This window comes from Gobio gobio, assembly GCF_949357685.1.
Source record: "Gobio gobio genome assembly, chromosome: 20".
In the NCBI taxonomy this organism is placed as follows: Eukaryota; Metazoa; Chordata; class Actinopteri; order Cypriniformes; family Gobionidae; genus Gobio; species Gobio gobio.
This window is the reverse complement of record NC_137113.1, coordinates 18,194,652-18,220,193: the sequence shown is the minus strand read 5'-3', so window position 1 is coordinate 18,220,193 and position 25,542 is coordinate 18,194,652. Positions and strand designations below refer to the sequence as shown.

Genomic DNA, 25,542 nt, shown 5'->3' with positions numbered 1-25,542 from the left:
GTGCTTCCCGGCTCTACGTCAGAACGTTGACTCACCATTGGCTGACGCTGTGAGCATCACGACGCATGTGTGTGACGCTGACGCAGGAGCTGGCCAATGATGAGGTGGCACTCTGACGTAGAACCTGGAAGCGCTGCACTGTTTTTACTACAAGAGTAGGGTAGGAGAATGATGTTGAAGAGAAGAGATTGTTGAATAAAGTCGTTATTTTTTGGGGGGGTTTGCGCACAAAAAAGTATTCTCGTCGCTTCATAACATTAAGGTTGAATCACTGTAGTCACATGGACTATTTTAACAATGTCTTTACTACCTGTCTAGGCCTTGAACGTTGCAATGAAGGTGCTGCCCATGGCTGGTTCAGAAACCTCTTAGATTTAATAAAAAATATCTTAATTTGTGTTCCAAAGTGAGTAATTAATGAAAGAATTTAAATTTTTGTGCGAACTTACCCTTTAATGCCTTATTCTGCATGACCTTATTCTACATCCCTTAATCTTTCTCAATACCTAAACTTAAACGCTACAAAAACTACCTTTCTAACTATTAATAAGCAGTAAATTAGGTTTATTGAGGCAAAAATGGTAAACCGTAGTTAATAGTTAATGTGTTCCTCATACTAAAGTGTTACCGGCAAATGATTTTATCCAAAATGGCTAAAATTAAATTCAAGTGATACAGTTGATCAATTATTGCAATCTCTAAAAATCGAATCCATTACGTTGGTGTTGCTAGCACCATGCTCTACACAGTGTGACTTTCAGGAAGGCTAAATGTAAAATGGGGAGACATTTTAAGAAACGTTTTGAAAATACTGACCTGATTGACCAGGCGGAGGAACACCAGATGCCCCTCGTGGGAGACACAAGAGCACCGTGAGCACTGCCGCTTTACCCCCTGAACAGGGTTCCACGGCCACTGGCTTGGGCGGTCCCTGTGGAGAGATCAGAGGAGAGGAAATGTGTCATCTATAACAAGCCTCCTCCTGAACACATCACCATCAGTCACAAATGTCACAGTCCTCTGCGTGATATGACATTGTACGATGTCTCTCGCATGTCGACAGAAAAGGAAAATTCACATCGTGATAATCTCCGTAACAAATCGCCTCCCTGAAACTCAAAGACTCCAAGCAAGCCACTTTCAAAGTTCAAATCATGTACGCACACGCAGAAAAAATATGACATTTGAGGTTGTCGACTACCAACTCAGGTTGTGTTGTAGCACCCGCTCTCTGTCCCTATAAACGCTGCCCTGGATAGAAGTATGCATCAGCGGGTCTCTGATGCAGCATAGTGGAATGAGGAGGAAGGAAGCCACAGGCATTTGTAGTGATCTTAAAATGTCATCTTTTATCTCACATTACACATTATTCAGCTAAAATGCAGAGGATTGGTCGACTCACATACAGTACATATGAATACTTTTCTAAAAGGACTTGTCGATTGTTTTATGCGTTTTAATGACAACTGGAGTCATAAATGTCCCTGTCATTGAATAAAGCATGCATGTGGCGTTTTGTGTACGGGGTATTGTCTTTTAAGATTCCCTTAGCTCATTAATACACTCTCATCTCTGGCCCTCCACACACACTGACTCAGCTATAGAGTGGCTTTATTCACCATTTAAAGAGAGTGCCTCTTCAAGAGCTCTTCCAAGAGCGTGCTGCAAGATCACAGACTTTGGCAGCCAATGGCTCTCCACAAAATGAAGCTTTAATATCTTACCCCAGTTGCCAAAATGCATTTTAGAAAAAAAAGAAAAAAAAGAAAAGGCACAAAAAGGGAACAGACGCCAACTAATATTTTCTGCCAAGAACGGTCCTCATCGCGCCTATAATCTGAATTAAATGCCAGACATCAAACCAACAAAGTTACCCTAAGGTACCTTTCTCTAAAGCAGGAATGTTTAATACAAACCTGGCCCTTTCCCACCTCAGTATAATTATGACAATTATTGGAGAACACAGCAAACATTTAAATGAGCTCTCTGTGGCTTTGGACTGATCTGCAGACCAGTAAATGTTTTTGTGTTTTATTGTGTCATATCACACAATCAAGCTCTGCCTATATACATTTTCCAGTGTAAATTAAAAATTTTTTAAAAATTGTTTTCATTCACTATATATTCAGATTTTTTGACATTTTTTTTAAACATAAGAATGAAGTGCACAATTTATTTATTGGCTAATAAAATCAGAAAATGTGTTTAGTTCTAAAGTGAAAGAATGCCCAAGCCCATCACTCTCTCATTTTGTGAGAGAACTCATGATGCCACAGACGTGGAGGGGCTTGTGAAAGGTCAAATTAAGCCTGCGCTGACAGTGATGTCCATCAAGCCTGGCGGACAGAGGCTGTTATCAGAGCAATATCTGTCTCTTTGAGAGGAAAAGAGGCCACTTGTGCTGCACTTAAAAAGTTCAAAGCCATTGTTTCTGAGTGACAGGGGGTGGCAAGGGGTGTCTAGCTTCCCTTCTAGCTCCCTCATTCCTCCGTGTGCAGAATATCACTGTTTTTCCTCTTGATTTTCTCTCTCTCCCTTACACTGCATGGAATTTCTTTATCAAATTCAATCTGTAAAGACATTTCATTCCCTTGCTAAAGACCTACTTGTATCTTAAGGACAAGGGTGTAAAGAGAAACCATAAAGAATGGATGTCAATACAAGTATTCGCTCTGCTAGCCAGACTATCGGGGACTAGTCCCTAATCCACCACAGATCACCCTATTTATCATGTAATAGACAGCACAAACAGTAACTGTTAATGGTCTGACAACGGCCTCAAGACTGCAATCTGCCCATCATACATAAAAATCCTCTTGCTTTTGAATGACACAGCAAACCTCATTATTTCTGGCAAAACACAGCAATCAAGTGATTCATGCTAAATATCACACTTAATTACACATCTCCATTTTCAACCCTACACTTAAGTATCCATTTCTGGCCACTGCTTTTGTCTGAGCTTGGTAGTTAGGCATAATATAAAGATCCATTTCAATATCACACCCAAACATACATTACAATAGACTCTTGCTCAAAGGGGTGACCTCTTCCTTACACATGAAAGTACTTTCTAACTTAAATGACAGAGAAAAGAATAATTGTCAAAGCTTTTTGTTTCTTCGTGTGTGCACATGTGGGGGTCTTTTAACCATTTCCCCGCCATTGACAGATTTTTCCACGCCAATCCATGCGTGTTTCTCAATCAGCTCCCTAGTTCAGAAGTCAGGGCACTGATCAGGGAGTAGAGCATTTTAAGGGCTGTCTCAATCGCAAAATCCTTTCAGTGCACTGAAAAGTTTGCCCCCTAAAAAGTCCCACAATGCAGCATGAAAACCAGGGACCATGTTCCCTTAACGGACACTCTGAAGTGTGAAACAAAAATCATTATTTATATGTCAGCTAAACATACATCGCTAGACAGGTAATGAACATCTAGCTAACATTTATAATATATTCACAGATGCATGCATGCATGCATGCATGTATGTATGTATGTATGTATGTATGTATGTATGTATGTATATATATATATATATACATGTGCGTGTGTAATATATAATATTTATACATAATACACACATATATATTATGTAAACAGGAACTTTTATTTTGGATGCGATTAATCGCAATTAACTAATTTACAGCTGAAATATTGTATGCATATGTAGCAAGCAAAGTATGTATCATAATGTACTTTAAATAACATTAAAAAGTAATATAATAAAGATATCAGTTCTGCTGTTGTTCATAAATACCAGCAGTGATGTTGTACAGTGAGGACGTTGTGTTATCACTGGAAATAGAGTTATCAGTGTCCCAATGTGTAGTGAGCCAGGGTCCTTACTGTCCTTAGCAGTGCCTGAATTCATTTACACAATATACTGGTTCACGACCTAGAAATCTAGTGAGGTGATTGAGATGCATCCCATGTTTTCACAGTTATACGGTAGGGGGGCGCTATTATGCATCTTCGGAAAGAGTACTGAATCTCTGGTTCTCCGGAACACAGGCGAAGAAGCAGCAGAAATAAGCGACAGAAGCATTGCGTATGTCTTTTAAACTTTTAGTTTTAAATAAAATATACATTTATTTTACAGTCCTTTGTGTATAAAATATTGTTTAAAAATAAAACGAGTAAAAAAAAAAAAAAACTATTCCTTTATACATCATAGAGATTTCAATCGATAGAACTCCTATAAAACATCCATCCTAAAATAAACTATGACAAAAATGACTCTAAAAGTTCCTCATTAATCTGTTATGAGTTTGTGGGGACCGTGCATCCAATGTATAAACCGCATAAACCACCTAACAAGATCTTCAGTCCTCCTAACAACTCCAAGCGATCAGACAAATTCATTTTCATGCGCTTACTCTCATTCTTTATGGTTTTGAATTCAGTGATATTCGTCTCGTTCACATTAGCCTTGCACCATACAGATTAGAGTAATCCAATTGCAGGCCATTTAGAGGGGATTGCCATAACAGTTAATGAATAACAATACAGTTTAGAGCCCTACTAGCAAGCTAAGCGAAGGTTTTTTTTTGTTTTTTGGAAAAACGAGATTACAACGGATTACATTATAGCACACATGCTGCAAAGATGCACTGGAGAAGGTGATTTAAGAGGTTTTCATAAATTCATAACACACAGTTTGCACTACACACATGAATGCTATGGGGCTGTGTATATATAAACACACACACACACACGCATATATACATTTAAGAAAAAATTATATATACAGTATATACATGCAAATATTTCTTAAATATATACATGTGTGTGTATTCAACATAACTATATACAGTACACATATATATTATGTATTAGTTTTTATTTTTGATGCACGACAGCCCTAAAATATATATAGTTCAAAAAGTCCAGGTCATTAAGAAATTAATACTTTTATTCAACAAGGACATATTAAATTGATCAGAAGTGACAGTAAAGACATTTGTTTAATGTTGATACATTTCCATTTTAAATACATTAAATTCTGAACGTTCTATTCATCAAAGAATCCTGAAAATAATGTATTCACAGTTTTCACAAACATATTGAGCAGCACAACTGTTTTCAACATTGATAATAAAAAAAATTATTGAGCACCAAATCAGCATATTAGAATGATTTCTGAAGGATCATGTGACACTGAAGATTTGAAAATGCATTCAAATAGAATACTGTTTCTACTGTTTTTTTTTTGATCAAATAAATGCATTGGTGATAAGAAGCTTGTGTAAATCCTATCGGCTGCAAACTTTTATACGGTAGCTTATATATACACTGGGAAAGTCATCAGACCGACTCATAAATAGTGATGGTGTGTTTTGCAAAGGCAAGCATCGCATTTTCTTTCGAAAAAAATCGAAAATCATTCTGTTTTTAAATGCCCAAGATTGTCCACTTCGCTCTCAAGAATAAACCACAAACCTTAAAAGTAAACTCAAAAACTTTGCAAAGATGAAACTCAAGAAAATGTAATGCTCATGAAAGTTGTCACAGGAGAAAACAAGAAAGGCTATAAAAAAGACAGGAACTAGCCACCAAACAGATGTCTCTTGTACAGCCCTGCTGATTTACAACTAATTGAGGGACAACTCCATCCCACTCGCTTGCATTGACTAACCTGATGAAAACAGCTCAGCGCCACTGAGACACTTTCTAATTAGACAAACCGGCCGATGAGAGACACTTTATGGGCCATGTCTTCAGGTCTCGCCAACATGTCCGTCACTTTCTGTTTCCTTGATTTATCCTGCACAGATTTAATTCACAGTTTTTCCACCTTGTATCTCATAATGTGACCAACTGGTGAATATCTGCTATTATTTATGACCACGTTCTATCCCTCGTTTCATTATTTTGGTGTCTTTATTCCACCTATCTCTAATTTCCTCTGTTGTGTTCTTCGCTTTACACATTTAAAAATATGTATCATAATATCGCTGCTGCTGAAGATGAAGCTGATAAGCTGCTAATGCTGCTGTGAATATTAAGCAGCAAATAATGGAAATGGAAATGCAAACCCAGTCATAAAGCAACTAGACAATCCTCTTCATCTACGTATATGTTTCTCCAGCTTTTAACAGAAGGCGAAGCATCTCATTTGCATGGCTAATCGGAGCATTCGCAGTGACAGGGAGCATGAGCGCTGGTCTGTAGATAAGAGCTCACTATTGAGCACTCTCAAAACACAAGAACAGCTACGTACACAGTATAATTTGAATGGCCCTCTCTTTGTTGCCTGGTGACAGCCTCCATCCATCATACTCTGCTACTGTTAACGGGCCCATATGTTGTGCGCTGGCCATGGTGGCGAGCAGCATCTGTGTCATCTGCACCATTTTAAATGGGCTGGCCTCACATTGGCTTCATAAAGCACTTCTACTGACCTCGAAGCACAACTATTTTTTTCTCCAGTCCGGTTGAGTCCAACACAGACCAGCCCAGCCCAGCCTAACGCACAAACAGAATAGTCTTAACACGACCTGTGGCAGACGCAAACTGAACCTGTAGAGATTACAGAAAGCAGCATATCCTGTCATTACGTAGCAAAAATCATGTGGGACAACAAACATGCAATACCATTCCCAGCTTGCACTGTAAAATCTGATTTTTAAAATCTGACCTGAGTTTAGCTAGGTGGGACTGTAATAAATCTAACAGGACATTTCATGTAAATTTACTCTGAAATACTGTTAAATGTAGTTTTGGGAAGTGAAAAAGAACAAGTCTTCTTATAATTTACAGTAAAAAAAGGAAACAAATTTACTTTCCCAGAATTTCCTTTGTGATCCTTCACAAATTATGTTTTTTCATTAAAATAACGGTTTATTTTTTTCTTCAGTATATGTTGTTATATCTTATATTGCTAAATTAATGTTTATAAGAGACCGGTGACTGGCTGGTCAGTCATGTCTTTCCGTTTCCGAGCTGGTCCGTTTAGTTGCCAACGGCACAGGCAATAACGTCAGCTGCTCGTTCTCGCTCTCTTCTCTCCACATACCCACCTCCTCTTACTCGCTCTCATTTGCTCCGCATCATTTTAGTCATTCCCGCAGGTTTCACGTTCACACTGAAAGCATGTGCACCACTGATCTATATAAGTGGAGCTCATAAGCCACCTCTCAAACAGCTTGTGAGTCGCAAGTACTAAAATGAGGGGCTTACTGCACTTAAATGGTCAAATACACACAAAATTATGTAAAAATGCCCATTTTTTTGAAAGTACAATGATAAACAGTCCGATAGTTGCGAAAGATAACTTATAACTAATGTGGTGTAACAGTATATTGGATCTGTGCATAAACTCTTAAAGTGACAGCAGCCTAATATTCCTGCTTCTGTCAGTCATGTTAATCAAAGAACAAAAGACAAAGAAAATCACTCTCTGCTCTTGACTGAAGTTTTATAACTTTAATTTTAAGCATTCATCTGTATTTATTTTTTTACAATGAAATCTATCCAGTGTTATATATACATTTGATTTCCTTAATTTCTGTATTTCTTACCCAAATACAAACCTACTGTTAGACCCACCTGAAAAACGTAAACTTAACCGTGTTTATTTCATACATTTATATTCTATTGCATTTATATGTGCTGTTGTTTGCCATTTTTTTTATTTGTTCTTATTGTATTACTGAGTTTTTACTTGTGGCTTTTTTCACGAAACTAAAATTTTGCATTGAAGAAAAGTAGATTTTTGTTTGTATATGCTCTTAATTATAGTTATTAGAAAGAAAATCGGAATCGGCAAAGAAAATTGCAATCAGTACATCTCTAATGTTTATTGCATTATTTTAGTGTTGCGTGTTACCATGGTGTTTGTGTGCATGACGCTGTGTACACCTTCTATATGTTAGCATTTACCTCACCTTGTGATGAGCTTTGATTCTACATGTGGCGTTCTCATTACCACCTTTGTTTGTTGGTTGTCTGTGTATGGTAAAGGTACACAACAGATTTTAGTACTTCAGTAGGTTGGTATATTAACATTATACCAGTTAATAAAATACAATTTCTTTTCTTTTAACGGTAAATTTCAACAATTTCAATCTGTAAACCCTAGCATGTTGCTCCCATGTTTTTAATGGTAAAGTTATAGCAGCGTCTTTTTTTTCTACAGTAAATTTCATGTTGTTTTTTTGTCTACCCATTATTTCTTCAATTTTGCTAAAAATAATATTGCAAAAAATGAAACCTTAAAATGGTTCCTCATAAATGAAAGTCAATATAGTCTAAACATAAACTATAGCTGCGTTTCCACCACAGGAACTTTCCCAGGAACTAGGGACTTTGGGGTGGTACTCTGTGTGTTTCGACCGTCTAAATGAAGTTCCGGGTAAAAATGTCCCCCTCAAAATCATCAGACCGACTCATAAATAGTGATGGTGTGTTTTGCAAAGGCAAGCATCGCATTTTCTTTCGAAAAAATCGAAAATCATTCTGTTTTTAAATGCCCAAGATTGTCCACTTCGCTCTCAAGAATAAACCACAAACCTTAAAAGTAAACTCAAAAACTTTGCAAAGATGCTTACCTTTGAACATGAAACTCAAGAAAATGTAATGCTCATGAAAGTTGTCACAGGAGAAAACAAGAAAGGCTATAAAAAAGACAGGAACTAGCCACCAAACAGATGTCTCTTGTACAGCCCTGCTGATTTACAACTAATTGAGGGACAACTCCATCCCACTCGCTTGCATTGACTAACCTGATGAAAACAGCTCAGCGCCACTGAGACACTTTCTAATTAGACAAACCGGCCGATGAGAGACACTTTATGGGCCATGTCTTCAGGTCTCGCCAACATGTCCGTCACTTTCTGTTTCCTTGATTTATCCTGCACAGATTTAATTCACAGTTTTTCCACCTTGTATCTCATAATGTGACCAACTGGTGAATATCTGCTATTATTTATGACCACATTCTATCCCCTCAAAACGGCCCTGCTCGCGAGGTAGTACTTTTTCAAAGTTCAAGAACTTTCAGGGGTGGGACTTTGGCGCTGAACATGCTGATTGGTTGAGCACACCCAGCATTTTATTTCAACTTAAAAGTCAGTTGCGGTGCATTCAGTAAGAGTTGTCTGCTATTGAATCAACAATGAAGTTTAAAAATATGACCGATGGACAAACAATGAGGTTCAGGCTTTATGAAGTGTATTTGCAAAAGACGAAATCCAGTGGGCTCTGGAAAGTCGCGTGCAACCCTATGTCACCGGACTAATCTTAACGGTACTTTAGACCGCAATGGAAACACAGACAGCAAAAAGAGTTCCTGGGACAAATTGTTCCGGGTCATTTTGGTGGAAACAGGGCTTATGTTTATACAGGTATGAAACAAAAAGTTTGAGGGAGTTAATGATGAGAGAATTCCTGTGTGAACTATCTGTACAAGGCTTTTAGATGTCTGAACTGTGGCTTATGGTATGCACATGTGCTTCAGACATACAGTACTGAGCTGTGGCACTCAAACTGGAGATGTGGGTGCAAACCCATTTTCTAATCCCATTCCCTCTTTTTCCACACATAATTTCCTATCATTTACTATAAATAATACTGCAAAAGAAAACTTCACAGCTACTGCACAGTTAATGGCTCAAACAGGCCTTGGTTAAACCTACTATTAACATTAGTCTTGGGTGAGCTAATCTGTGATAACTACAGACAGAAGCTTAAATACAGGCACATATTACTGTGCTGAACCGTCTGGATTGTCCTCTTTTTTTATTAGTAGGTTATGCTAAACAATTCAACAGCACCAGATGCTGTCTCATTAACCTTTATGGAACAGAATTGCTCTCATTTCCCTCCTTTCACCTTCAGCTGCTGCCAGATTCTAGCAAAGTGGGGGCAACATCTGGATCTGCCTCAATAGACTCCAAGAAGTGTCAATGTTGATCACCGAGCACATGATTAAAAGCTGAGGAAGAACAACATGAGGGGACACATATGCTACAAGACTAAACCAAAATATACATTTAAGGATTTCATTCCAAGATGTCCCCATAAGCTAGAAATAACAAACAGAAACATTTGTTAAGTAGCGAGGCGTCTAGAAGAAAAGCTAAGAAAGTCACTGTGGGCAAAAAAAGCAGAGAGGGTTTGATGCGTTTCATTAAAATATTCCCTGGCTAATTTTGAATACAAACGTGAAATGCTATTGCAATCAAAGCTTTGAGTGAACAAGATGAAGCAAGCAGCTCTGAAAGGTGGCAGACCGGATCTTAACGGGTCTCCAGAGATGGGCCTATGTGTTAGTGGCAACTGCTTGGGAAATTTGCGCTGGTCAAAATTAGGCCTTCGAAAGGCTGAGAAGAGAACAACAGGAATCCAGTATCAAAAGGTATCTCTCCTTCTACTACAAAAGAGACAGAACTTAAAAAGTGATGAGAAACAACAGTATTTTAGAAAAGGAATGACTTTCAGTAAAATTAAGAGCTTTGAGCTAACAGACTCTCTTACCATGCAATACGCTATAAGAAAAACGAAATACTGCATATGCGGGTACTGTACCATCTGAAGCCAAAATGTTGTCTATCAAAACAACTTATGTTCACAAAAACTACTCTCAACAGCTGGCTTGTGAACGCAATTTCACTGAGCTTAAGTGGCTCTTTTCACAAGGCTGATGTCCCCGTAAAAGAGAGCCATACGCTGATAAGAGTGAAGCTGAAGTTTGTTTAAAAAGATCTATGTTGAACAGCGTTCAGCTGGAGGATTGACGAGTATGTTGTTTTGTGCTCTCTTCATTTGTGGCGTGTCCTCCCACAGCCCATAATGCTCACTGAGCACCACTCCACTCTACACTAATGGATTCTGGAGAGGCACATCAAGTGCTGCTGGACGTGCGTTTTCAACGTCTCTGTTGTGCGGCAGGTACATCTGCTCTCACAGGTCTGTGTGTGTGTCTGTTGTGTAACAACCATGAATCCCGATGCACTTAAATTAGAGCTGTCAAACTGCAAACAGTTTATGCCTGGCTCTGCTCATTATTTAGACTGTAAACCTCGTTAAGTTGATTTTAAAGGTTAGGTACATTATATATACACACACAAACACTCAGTGGTGAAAACATGTCTGGATTATTTATAAATACATTTTTATATTATTTTGCATTATAATGCAAGCAAAATGAGTCAGAATGCACGCGGGCTAATGTCGAGTTACTGGCAAAACAAGTAAAAAATTTAAATTTGGGTAGAATTGTGAAGATTTTGAAAAAAATTACTTCATTAAGCCCTTGTTCTAGCAAGCCTTCCGTATTCAACTTACGGAAAAAGCATAACTGCCGCAACGTATCACTAGAACGTAGCGTAAGCGTTTTGAATTGCGAGAGGCATTACACTTTCTGCACAAGTTGAATACCGAAGGCGGTCTGCCGGAAACTAGATATTTTTTCTTTATAAAGTTTTAAATATGGATATTTTTCTTACAAAACCCCACCGATTCGCTTCAGATGGCCTTTATTAACCCCCCAGAGCCGTGTGGAGTACGTTTATTATGGATGGATGTGCTTTTTTGAGCTTCAAACTCAATGGACTGCCATAATAAAGCTGGGAAGCATCAGGATATTTATTAATATAACTCTGTGTTCATCAGAAAGAAGAAAGTCATATACACCTAGGATGGCTTGAGGGAGAGTAGATCATGGGGTAATTTTCATTTTAAAGTGAACTACTCTAAATGTGATTTTTAAACTATATATATATATATATATATATAAATATAAAAGATATACAAAGAATTACATTATTTATAAATATCTGTCTTGGCGAGTATTCACGCAAACATTATCTGTTATGTCTTAATTAAAGTAGGTCTTATTATATAGGCTGCCTGTTTCATTAATGTTAATCAAACAATTGTGGTATTTTTCCTATAGGTATGTGACCCTGGACCACAAAGCCAGTCATAAGTCGCACGGGTATATTTGTGGCAATAGCCATCTATACATTGTATGAGACAAAGTTATCCATTTTACTTTTATGCCATAAATCATTAGGATATTAAGTAAAGATCATGTTCCATGAAGATATTTTGCTAATTTTCTACCGTAAATATATAAAAACATTATTATTAGTAGCAATATGCATTGGTAAGGACTTCATTTGGACAACTTTAAAGGCAATTTTCTCAATATTTTGATTTTTTTGCAACCTCAGATTCCAGATTTGTAAATAGTTGTATCTCGGCCAAATGTTGTCCTATCCTAACAAACCATACATCAATGGAAAGCCTATTTATTCAGTTTCCATATGATGTATAAATATTAGGGGTGTAAAAGTACACAAAAACTGACGGTTCGGTACGTACCTCGGTTTTGAAGTCACGGTTCGATACGGGTTCGGTACAGCAGTTTTAGAAAATTTCTTTTTATTCATTTTTATTAAACAGTGGTTTATTAAAAATTGTGTCTGTCCTTAAATGAATTCAATCATAACTAAAAGTTTCTTAAAGATAATGCTGTAAATTATATAGGGAGCCCTTACTTGCACATTACTATAATATTAAAGGACAGAGCCCAAACTATTAGCCTAAATTCAGTTGCTATTTCTTTTTAGATACAATAATCAACATTCAAATAACACATTGTATGTGCAAACATGTAAACTTCACATAAGGCAGTTTGTGCATTAACTTCTAAATCTAATTATAAAATAGTTTTTGTTGTTGAAATATAATCATTTTATACACAGCGTGTCATTTTCATGACAAATTTATTTAACCATACATTATATAATCAAGACATTACAAACAAGTTCAGTAGAATACAATGAATATATAGGCTACTATAGTGCATATATTTAGTGAAAGAGTTGATTTCTCTAGTGAACTAACAGATGTGGACACTGAATGACTTCTGAGGTAAAAGTAATGCTACGTGACATTGTTTACAAGCTGTTTTATTGATGTCTTTCCGCGGTTGAAACACTGATTGAGAGATCACATGACATATGATACGTTTCAGTAAGTTGTAATGTATCCTCAACATACCTTAAGATATTAATTCATGTCTATTCTTTAGGAAGAGATGATCGCATTCACAAGTGCGTCACCCTGCCGCTTGAACTGACACACCTATACAGTGATCAGTCACGTCACATTAAAGATCGTCAAAAGGGCATTTATCGTTTGAATTTCGTGATAAAATGGACTGAATACTTAATATGTTCGTGTGGGAATTCGGATTGAAGTATGTTGTGCGCTTAAAAAAAGCCTGTTAACTGTTAAAGATTGCATTCCGAACCGTTCGGTATACACGTGGATGTACCGAAAGCCCTGTTCCAAAATGGTTCGGTATGAATACGTGTACTGTTACACCCCTAATAAATAAATATCATTCATATTTTCTTCTGATTCCAACCAATTATAAATCATTTTGAAGGTTTGTGAAAATAACAATAACTTATTTTTGAAAATGTGCTCATTGCGACTCATTTTGCCAGCACAGGTCACATATACTGTATGTGTGTGTGTGTAATTAACATTTTGCTCTAAAATGCCTTAAATGAAAATAAAAGTAAACATTTTTTAAATCTAGTAAAAAATAATACAAGCATGTTGTCACACTGTTCTACACAAAATTATTCACAAACGAATCTACCTTACAAATACTAATGTAGGTTTTTTTTCAAGGGACTGCAAAAAGAATGCTTTTTTTTTTTTTACAGAACTAAATGGCTAAATAAAAAATGCATTAAACTCATTGTAATATCAATGATGTACCTTAATTGCATGTCATTATTCATATATTGAGAGTTTTTGTTGCTGTACATCTAGCTCTACATTGCAATTGTGTGTAGATAAAAACCTAATTGGTTGTTTTACGAATACAAAGTTCAAAAGGTCAAACTAACCTCAATTCCACCCTGAAGCAGTTCTACTTGAGTGCCGCCCACATCCAGTGTCACTGCGACTGATGCAAAAGGGCGACTGGCCATCTGCTGCCTTTCCCTCATCAGTTGCTGTAGCCGGAAGAGTAAAAGATGAAAGAGAGAAGAAAAGTATGATACATTAGTAAATATCTGTACATAAACCAAATCTAAGTATTTGTCATTTGGGATTAAGAGTGGTGACTGATAGCATAAGTGACATGAGAAGGTTCAGTGACTGAGAACAAGAAAAACTAAAAGCACCTCTAGACACACACACGCACACGTGAGGCAGTATGCAGAGATTCTGATGTGTTTGAGATAAGAGGAAGGGAAAAGATTATGAAAAGAGAAGAGGAGAAGGTGCAAAACAGAATAAAGCAGAGAAAGATAGAAAGAGAGAGAGACAGAGGCCATTGACAGCACTCTGGCCGTTTTCCAGCACAGGCAGAAACAGGTGGTTGAATAATTCATTTGTTCCATATAAGAAGTTTGGAGGACCTGGCTAATCAAATGTCTGCAAAGATTGGAAGGAAATTTCTCTTGCCACAACATGCATGACAAGCAATTATTTCGCCATTGATTGCGTGAGCATCAGTATTCCAGTGGTGTAGTTTAATTAATGATGCATTCCCTGTAATTTCTCCATTCGACTGACTGGCTGGCTGCCCTAAAAGCAGGATTCACAAACTTCATACAAAATCCCATCCATAACCGATGGCACACTGCTTATTTTGCCTCTATGATGGATATAGTTTATCTATCATGTGCACATGGTGCACAATTTTCCTTGCTTGTGCATTCAGGAGGAGATGACACGGCCCAGGTCAGAAGTTCTTCTGAAGGTGACATCAATATATTTATCAATACCAACATCTCATCTGTAATCAGAATGTGTAGATGTCACTGAGTGAAAGAGAGTGAGCAATTTGCAGGTGACACGGCTACATAAGATCAATATACTGAAATATAGTGTTCAATCACACAGTACCATGCCAGTTGCCTCCATATTAGAGAATTCCACAGAGAACAATTAACATATTTTATCAGAGAAATATTCAATAGGCATCCTAATAAGACCTCAAATCCCTGCTTAAATATCTCACTGCATTTCAAATATCTGATTTCAACACTTCAGCAGGTATGTAGAAAACGATTAGAGAGAAAGTTTTTGCCCTGGAGACAAACTTTGAAAGACATTGTACTTAAGTGAACACTCCAAATCAGCTTCTCTCAGAGAGACGGAGTTGTCGCAGGTGATGCCTCTATCATCTCTGGATAATCAATAGTGAAAACACACACGCACAAACAAACAAACAAAAAAAAAGGAGTGGTCCTCACCAGCGGTCGATCAATATCTGAATGTGGGCTGATTTGGGTACCAAGGACGAGGATGATTGCTATTGGATTTGTGACAAAAGAAAGCATGCTGCTTTAAACTCTAATTGTTCCACATAAGAGACGGAAGACAACTGCTGAGGTACTGTCACTCGTCTGGTTTCACAGCAATTCTGCACCATGTCCACGTCCTGACAAACATGCCACATATATCCACAAACACACACACATATATGCATGTACGTGGATTTTATATAAACAAATCAAACAGAAGAAACTTTACTTCAGTCATCCTCTGCACAAAAGGCAATCACGTCGGGTTCTGCAGATGAAAACTATTAATAATAAGACACATATTTTGTGACATTTTAAAACGGAATCACCACTAAATGTAAAATTTATTTGCAGTTTCTTCACATTTTATCACTGGGGACATAACACAGTGTTTCTGCCAATCTCATGTTAATCTTGAGTGCTTATAGAGTAGTATTGCATCCTCTATTATATCTCCGAAGAGTCTTTCGTTTTATCATATTTATAAAAGACAGATACAGCTGTACCGCTAGTTTCCGAAAACAGCTGAGCTCCTGGAGGCATGCCGTGAGTGGAGCTAAAGAGTCACGGACACAACCAATACATCATCAAATTATCCCTGGATAACTTTTGATTCACTAAACGTTTGTGTTGTTTCCATTATATGCACTTACACGCCGAACACAGACATTTGATGCAGTTTTACTTAATGACTCATGCCCGGGATCTTTTATCGCTGGGAACGCTCCATCTTTCAGTTTCAAACGATCTGCAAATCCAGCGTCGAACTTGGCTTTGCTATAACATTGTTGATTTTGTGGTCTAAAAACAAAATGACAAATCTTTTTGAAGCAGGACCTGTGCAGCGCTGCCAACGACTTCCGTAACCCAAACGAAACATGTTGATGCGAGGGGCGTGCTCCTGCTCTCGCTCTGGTTGATGTGTGCTCATGCTCTTCCGGGAGAAGTGCCCATACAGGAATTCCGCCCTTTATTACGTCATACAGGGCCATACCTGAAAAAACTTTCCGAAACTTATAAGAACCCTAAAGGAGTGTATTTTGGAAAATCCATGAAAATCGAACTCTTAAACAGTGTAAATAAGTCAGAATGTGTGAAATAGCAATTTCAAATTTAAATCGGTCAAAAGTGATTTCTATTTAAAATAAATGCTGTTCTTTTGAACATTCTATTCAATGAATCCTGAATTTTTTTTGTAATGTTTTCCACAAAAATGCAACCGTTTATAATGTAATCCAACATTAATAATGAGCACCAAATCAGCATATTAGAAAGATTTCTGAAGGATATCTGACACTGAAGACTGGAGTAATAATGGCTGCTGAAAATTGAGAGAATAAATTACAATATTACTGTTTTTACTGTATTTTTCCATCAAATAAATGCAGCCTTGGTGAGCAAAATAAATTCAAAGCATAAAAAAAAATGTACAGACCCCAAACTTTTGAACGGTAGTGTAACCTAAGTATAGAGCGTTTCCAGCAATGCTTTTGTTGCAAATGCAACAACAAACAACACAACTGATTTGTCTTACAGGTGCAGTGTGTAGTATTTATGATGATCTATTGACAGAAATGCAATATAATATACATAACAGTTTTCAGTAGTGTATAAAGACCTGACAAAAATAACCGTTATGTAGAATGAGCCATTTCCATCTACATACACCGCGAGTCACCATTTTGCCCCGCCATGATTCTACAGTAGCCGTAAACGGACAAACTGCTCTACAGAGCGCTAGCTACTCTCTGCTGTCTCCGACGACGACATCTTTGTCCTGTGTCGTAGCTTCTCTATGTGCTTCGAAAGGGAGGGGTGAACGGTGGCCGTTTGCAATTGACAACCTCACCGCTAGGTGTCGCTAAAATTTACACAGTTCACCTTTAAGAGGTGGTTCAAATTTAAATAAAGAGTAATGAAATATCAGATGAAATATGTTAGCGCATAACTAGATAAATACTCACTAGACATAGGATATAATAACATATAAGTTATTCAAAATTAAATCATTTCCTAATAGCTGGAACCACAAAGCAAAAAAATTATAATAATTCAAATCAGCAGGAACTGTAAATGTTATCTTATATAAAAAGGTAAAAAAACAACATATTGGAGATAAAAATGTAGTGGTAAACAGCAGTACTTTACTTTAAATATAATGCACAGCAAAAAGAACACGTAAAGTAAAAAAAACTGGTACTTGCCTTTAAGTGCCTTGATTATAGTACTCAGAAGTGACTGATGGTTAAAAGGAGAGAAACTAAGAAGCTCTGCACTCAAACTGAAGTGCACATTAAATACCTATGCAGACATTATGTACTACTCAGTCTTCCGCATACCTTCCACGTGCTAATACAACTAATCTTCAAACAATGGCAACACGTATCATTAAAGTTCAAAGCTTCACTGAATTGCTTTCAAGATCATACATCTTCAACCACTGCAACAGATCCTCAAAACCACAAAAATTAACATGAAGGACAGTGCTTCTGAACAATTTTGCAATTAAAATAAGCCATCTGACATATCTAACAAAAATTAATTATATGCATAATGAAAAATCAACAGTCTCTTAGAAAGGCATTTAGATGAACAAGTTCTCTAAAGTGCTTTAAACAGATGACTACTGGGCCAACACCGCCATGTCACCAAACACATTAAGGCTTCTTTGCATCTGAAAGTCACTTCAACCTCAGAAATCACAGAACAAACTTCTTCCTGTTTCCATGACAAACAACAAATGCAGGAAGGTGGCGACGTCCTTGACGGTGCACATATCAAGCTGACAGTACGGTCTCTGTGGGGGTGTCTCTTCGGCACTGACACAAAGAGGTCTCTTCAATGACTTCCGCATAAATGGGCCCTGATGGCACCACGGTAATTAATCACTCATTATCTTTTCTATTAATCACCACTTGAGGACTGTTATGGCTGATCCCACCGCGACCACGTTTATAATGAAATTATCAAAGCTGAGCACACTCCTCACGTCAGGGTTTCTCTTGACAATACGATCTGATCATCTTTGCAAAATGTGAGTGACACCAACCCGCATAACTAAATGTGCGTGTGATGAACGGAGAGATACTAGAGAGGTATGCCAGCTTTAAAGGTTAAGTGAAATAAACGTTTTCGGGTTGTCAAAATCAGTCAGTAACGGTAAAGCCACTGGGTGTGTGTGCAAGTTTGGAGTAAACAATTTCATTTCATTTGTAGTTCACTCTTAATGCCCAAAATGCACTCTGATTTTTACTGTACATCCAAAGTACACACGTCTGAGCTTTATAATCAAATGCAGAGGGAAAAAAACACCATTTGCATCCTCTATTTTTTTTTTTCAATCTCTATATTGCACTGGTGCTTTCACTTTTATGACAACTCATTCATAGGTCATTAAAAAACAATAAATATAGCGGGGCCAAGTGCAAAGCAAATGGAGAATGCATCTTCCCTGGAGTAATTTAATGAGGTAACAATTTCTAACTGTATACAAAGCAAAAATAATGATAATGATAATAATAAATAAATAAAATGCTTGTTCGTGTTGATTCGCCTCTTATTGTGAATCATTATGAACATGCATTACAAGCAAAACGATTTATTGCATTATCAGACTATGGAAGCAAGTTTATTACAAAATAAAAAAGTAAGCTTCATTTCAAATTAATACAATAGGTACAGTATATGTGACAGTAACCTGTATTTGTGTGAGTGCACTGTATTCAATCATTCACTTTCATACACCCCTTAACTGCATAGTGCACTATGTGCCATTCACTATGGCCCTGTCCCAAACAGAACCCTAGGCCATTACAATCTTTCTCCGAGATCACACTTTGGTGACATAATGCCGCTATGTCTTTTGGGGTAGAAGTCTCTGTAAAAATTCACATTGAGGGCGCACATTGGCCGCAAAGGGGACGCTCGCAAGCACCCTTCTGAAACCTAAAATGACACAGGACACCCTATTGTCTTGAGGACTTAAAGTGTCTGTAAACCCCCCTGTTTTAGCCTGGTCGTTTACACCTCAGAGTTGCAAAAAGTCTCTAGAAATGGGCGTGTAAAGCTGTGGAAGAGTGGGAGTGTAGAGGGGAGACAACAACCAATAAAACACAGACCTGCGACACACTTATCATACAGACACATGAATATTAAAATATGACCACGGAGAGAAAAAAACACCTTGATGCATTTAAAAAATATAATCCTTTATGACTACAAACTGCCACAACCTTGGAGAAACGCGGTAGAACACTTAAAAGGTCTAATAATATTTTCAGTACATTTAAGAGCACTACAGTCTCTAAACAAACAACACACATCAGTTAAACACTTTTTTGCCCATTCTTTGAATTTTCGTTCTACATTATTGTCTTTGTATCAGAATAATCCATCGTGTCATCACATTCATGATTAGACGTACGGCTGTATCAGTGTCCTTATTTGCACATATATTTCATTTGAGGACGACGTGATTAAATATGTGTGCATACACGATGCTGTTTAGAGCACTAGAGTATAAGAAATATGTACATAAAAATGAAAGTTTTCTCACTGGATGCGCTCACTCCGGTCTGTATCTGATCTGTATGATCCACGTGGTGAGCGTTGTTAAACTCATTGTGGCGTTCCGTCCCGTGCAGAAACCGCTCTCCGTTAGAATCCTCCGCTGTATTGCGATCTCATGTGTAATACAGTGCAGTGATTGGGTTAAAAGAGTTCATACTCATGAATAAATGCAGAGGACCGGCTGACGTGGAATCCTGCCCACAGCCAGTCACACACTCCGAAGGCACTCACATTCCGTGACGTTGCTTTGACTTTGCTTTTCAACTCGGAAGAACGAAATTTCTCAGAAAAACGTAAAAATAACCAATTTCCACTCAAAAAATGTGTTTTGGGGTTTCATGACCCTTTAAAGCTAGCAACAGGTAACCAATCGCATCATTTTTGTGTGCTTTGGTCACGGAAACAATGCGCATTCTCAGTAAATTCAGCGTTTGAGAGGACGTCAAATGTCAAATTCTGGCGAGAACTGCGTTTTGAGTGAAGAAGAGACCGTTTCATTCTTACCTTTATATGTCCATGTCCATTCAGTGTCAATTCAGTGTAAACTCGATAGTACAGTCGGCAATGCGAGTATGCGCAATGCTAGAGCTTTTATATAAACAAACCGCGTGCTGTGTTCATCCAACCACTAGCTATGTTTCCATCCACCTATTTTTATGCGCATGTTTTTATGGAAACGCCAATATGCGCATAAATTCTAAAAATGCACATAAAAAAACGTATGCGCTCGTTTGAGTAGGATACATTTTCTATCCTATACGAAAACATGCACATAAACTACGATGGAAATGCATTATCAAATAAATTCCTTGATGCGCATAAAAAAAATCATGTGACTTTCGCGATGTAACAGCATAGCTGTAGTAGCCAGCGGAAAAAAATCTTGTTTGCAAAAGATCTGGAATGCTGTTTTGGTCATTCAGAAGTCTGTTGTCAAAGATGCTCGGTATATTTCACTCCTGTCTTATATGACTGCGTTCCCAAACAGCAGCATCTGCCTCTGAAAGCATGACAACAAGTTTATTGAGATTCACAAGTTTCTTTGAGATGCAAATAATTTATTATATACGAAAATGTTTATATATGGTGGCTTCTATGTTTCTTAGTTATTTTTTTGCGGTAGTTTATCAGGAAGTGACAATTATGTTCTCTTCGACTCAATGGATGGAAACGGTGCTTTATTCGCAAAAGTTATGCGATATTGCATTTTTGCGCATAAATTACATTCGCAACTTTGGATGGAAACATAGCTACTGACACTTACACCCCAAATAAGAACATTAAACGTTAGATGTGTGAAATTTGAAGCAAGATAACCCAGGATTCCGTTTACCCAGGGTTGACCTAGGGTCAACTATTTGAAGTTTGAAAAGCCCTTAAGTGTGCCATTTGGGACAGGGACTATATAGGGGATGGTAAATAAGTTAACTTAGTGACTGATTTCGGTCACAAAAGAGCAGGATAAAAAGGGCAGGAGTGGAAAGAGTTAAAGGGGTGGTTCCGTGGTTTTTTTCTAGGCTTGGTTGTGTTAATGGGGTGCAGTATAACATGTCTTAATACTTCTTTTTTTTCAAAACGGCGTATTTTTTTTATATTTTACCTTTATTCCACACCGCTGTCTCCACTGTCCTTTGAACGGCTTGTTTGCTTCCTGCTTCTATGAAGCCCATCCCTCCGAAAAACGCAATGGTCTTAGATTGGTTAGATGGCCAAATGTAGTTTGTAGTTCTGCAACAGCTCTCTCTCTCTTTCGTAATGACTGCGACGTGGCCTCGCCCACTTTGTTGCGTGTTCGCGGGGGCAGTGTTTATGTTAATAGCAAGGGTTTATGATGTCACCAACCCGGGAAGAAGCTTGTTGTAGTCCAAACCGGCCGTTTTAGTGGGCAGTAAACTGCCATAACTTTAAAAGACATTATCTCCGTTTGCCTTGAAATATCAGCTCTGTAACTTTGCAGATACTGTCTATGCTCAAGCAGCAACATTACACACTAACTAAAGTTTAAAAATTTTAAATCGCATGCAACCACCCCTTTAATTCTGCCTGCCGAGCTTGTTGAAATTATTGTAAAGCTGCGCTCTCATCAAACACGGATGAGATTTGCACCAGAATGGCCCCCTTATGATGGTGAAACATCTACACATTTATGAATCCATTAATAATATCTTCATTTAAATATTGATTTGAAGCTATTTGCTTTCTTTTATCCCCTTCGACTTGCGTGTTTGCGCATGTATGGGTGAGAGAGTGAGAAAACAAACGTGAGGAGAGGAATTGAGCACAAAGCATGAAAGGGAGAGAGCAAAAGTGAGATGGCGTGAGAGAGCATGGCAGAAAGGGAGAGAGCTGTGGCATGCTCTCATTTGTGCTAATAGATCTTCTCTCAGAAAACAGGCTGGCTTTGTTGACAGCCAAAAAGCACCATCTGCAATTTATCCATCACCTGCTATTACTCATCAGGCCCACTGCCTTTACTAGATCAGTGGCATCTCCATAACAATTATGCAAGACAAAGCCGGTCCATCACTGAGGTATACATAGATGCATCCATGTCCCGCACACTCGAGGATGCAGCTGCCCTTTTCAACAGTGACACATTTTTAGTTCTGTTTTTTAATTTTAATCGAGACCTATAATTGCAATGTTTTGCTTGATCCTATAAACCAGGCTGAACACAGTAAGGCACGCACACGGGAAGGCACGCACACAAACTTGTAGGGGTTTAGATTAGAGTTAAGGTCAAATTTGTTTTATTATTCTTTGAAATGCTCTTAAAACCTTGCCCCAGGGTAGTACAGTGAAAACCTCACTGAAGTGTAATTGAGATTGATTGTTCATTGATTTTACCATAGGCTTCATGTTAAACCCTGCTGAAATCCCTGCTTTATAGCATTAGGACTTTCCTTTTAGACATTAAACAAGGGCTGAAACTCTCAAAGCCATTTTGGCCACAAATACTAAAATTTAATGGAAAGGTTTTCCATTCCTGAAAAAGTGACAAACCCATACCACCCTGAAGAAACACTTTAGAAATATAAGAGGACCACTATTCAGGGTCAGAGTTAAGGTTAAGTTTCCTAAAACACCTAGTTAAATGGATTTATAATTAATTCCCTCAATATAATTAGGTATGCAGTTTGAGTTGAGTTGGACTCTTAGGGCCAGATTTACTAAACAGGGCAAATTAGCGTGAGAGCGCAATTCCAAAAATAATAAAAAATGGCAATGGGTCTGGAAAGTTCAGAGCATGATCTACTGACCTCGCGCAAATTAAAGAACACAGATGCAGCCGGATCATTTCCATGACCAACGCAATCTACCAGTTAGCGTCTGGTTTAAGACATGCTTTTTTGGATGGTAAATAATGGCGCAAACACCAGTCAATTGACGAGCGCAAACCTTAGTAAATCACCTTGCTTGATTCATTTAAATACTCTCCTCCCATAAAATTTGTGTCTGAAAGGGACAAATGCATATGCAATAAGGTCAGCCGCAAAAATAACCCTGTCCAAGTCTTTTCAGCGCTAATTTTTCCACTGCGTGTCTTAAGTGAATCCATACAGTAGTTTTTTAACACCAAAAGAGGGGTTGCACTTGTGCAAGCTGTTACTAAATCTGGCCCTAAGTTTGTTTTTCAATTATAATGTTTTTTCCTTTCTGTTTCCTTCGTTTGCATTAGTTTCCATGGTTATTCATTGCTTGATTAATTTGATCCACCTGTTTCTCATTTCCTCCCTTTGTTAACGTTTGTATATATAGAGTATATAATAGTTCTGTTGCTTCGTATATATAGTCTCATTCCTGAGTTTCTGATTTTTCAAACTGCTGTGATTAGATCTTGGGTTTTATTCATCTTTGCTGCAACCACAACTGGCATGGATGCACATAAACTTATAGACATGCACAAACGTAAATTTAATCACGCAATAATAAAGTAATCATTGCTGAATCATTTAAAAATGATTGAAAAAAATTAAGACTTAAATATGGAAAGATATCTTATATAATAAAATGACATAAATCTTACATTTTCCCTACACTGGCCTGACCAAGGGAATGAGGAGCCGCCCATGGTCATGTGTGGTTTTATGTCTTATAATTACAAATGCCACAACTCAACTATGGAATAACTTAACTATTGTAAATATTCATAAGGAAAAGTGCAAAGTACAATCAAGAGCTTCAAAGCCTGGACCTTCATGAATTATGGACTATGCTATCAACCCTCCACCTGTGTATAATCTGTTCTAATGCTGTCTGATTAGACAAAAAAAAAACTTCAATTTGACAAAATGACTTCAATTATTAACAGCTCAATGAAAGGAAAACAATATACGTTGAGGAGCATTTTCACTAGAAGTCCTAAATCAGCTTTAACCAGCAGTTTTAAGAGTTTTATATATATATATTTTAAAAATCACTGTCAAATTCAAAATGCTGTGGATGCTCAGCTAATCAAAAATAACTATTATTCATAAACATAAAATGCAATTAATTAGGTTTACTATTTACTATTACTTGCAATTATGTACTTAAATCAACAAGCCTAGCATGAGTAAATTCATTCAGACTAGCAAAGACTTGTCAGTGCCTAACTTGCAAACACTATTTAAAACTTTAGAAATTATGTAAATTAGGCAACTCTCAAATGCAGCAAATTAATTACAGCTGATCATAATTGGAAATGAGGTCTTGAACCAAGCAGGGAAATTTGCCCAGACAAATGACACGGAAACAAACGTTTTCAGACTGGGAACAAAAGTTACCAAGTAAAAATGACTTGTCAAAGCATACCAATTGCAATACAATTACCGAATACAATTGCACCCACTGATCTTACGGAGAAAAAAATATAAAAAAAATATAATTAAAATAATAATAATAATAATAAAGAAACTCAATCCATAAATGTCTCCAGCCAAGCCTATAATGTTTTGCTCATATTTAAGAGTACAACTAAGGTAATCCACTCAGAATGCATTGCAGCTCCATGTGGCCCAGTTCATCCTGAGCAACATCAATGACCTGATTAGCTCTTCAGAACAAGGATTATGAAACTGGCTTAAATTGGTTATTCCACAAAGACCTTTGGATTGACTGCTCAAAGGACATGTCACTCTCATCAGCTCAGAATTGAGCTTGACATTGATCTGTTAGTTTTACCAAGTATGTAGATCAGGGGCGTTCAATTTCATTTACTTGGTGACTGGTTCTTCTTTCAGAAATAGGCTTGGAGGTCACACAACTCAAGAGTGTTTTTTTTTTTCCTGTTACATTGTAGCAAGAATAGGTGTGGTCACAATATATTAGACAATCATCAACCCTTAGTGAGTTTTTTTACATTAGCTTTGAGTGCCGAGGTACTGTTGTAACAGGTATCAGTTTTAAGAGTCTTAAGATGTTTTAGGTGTATTTAATGCCGAGTTCCCGTTGCACGATTTTCAAAGAGATCAGACCACTGTTCTTTTCACACTGCATGACTATCTGGGGTGGCATTCAGTTGCTGCTGCACACTGCACGATGGACCGGTGACAGGAGATTTCATATTGCATGAAGAATCACCGAAGAAACTCTGTCTGGTCCGCAAACTACGTTTCACAACCAAACACACGTGAGAAGTGATCAGGAAATAACGCAAGATCACGTGTGCGTGAGACCGGAGATCTTGCACGAGACATTATTAAAAATGATAGC

At 37.6% G+C, this 25,542-nt stretch overlaps 1 protein-coding gene across 3 annotated transcripts in view; it reads right to left on the bottom strand.

Annotated features, from left to right (window-relative positions):
• Positions 1–25,542, bottom strand: part of atrnl1b (attractin-like 1b) — a 154,147-nt gene that overhangs the window by 10,954 nt on the left and 117,651 nt on the right. For 2 of the 3 annotated variants that reach the window (XR_013818669.1, XM_079846036.1), the window contains 2 exons: positions 13,873–13,980; positions 817–931 (listed from right to left, as the gene is read on the bottom strand). Coding sequence is in view for 2 of the 3 variants with exons in the window: in XM_079846036.1 (XP_079702162.1) it covers positions 817–931; positions 13,873–13,980 (223 nt within the window). In the remaining variant the exon portion in view is untranslated. Of the gene's footprint in view, positions 1–816; positions 932–8,826; positions 8,854–13,872; positions 13,981–25,542 lie in introns of those variants that run through there. The other variant, XM_079846037.1, reaches the window with a different exon arrangement.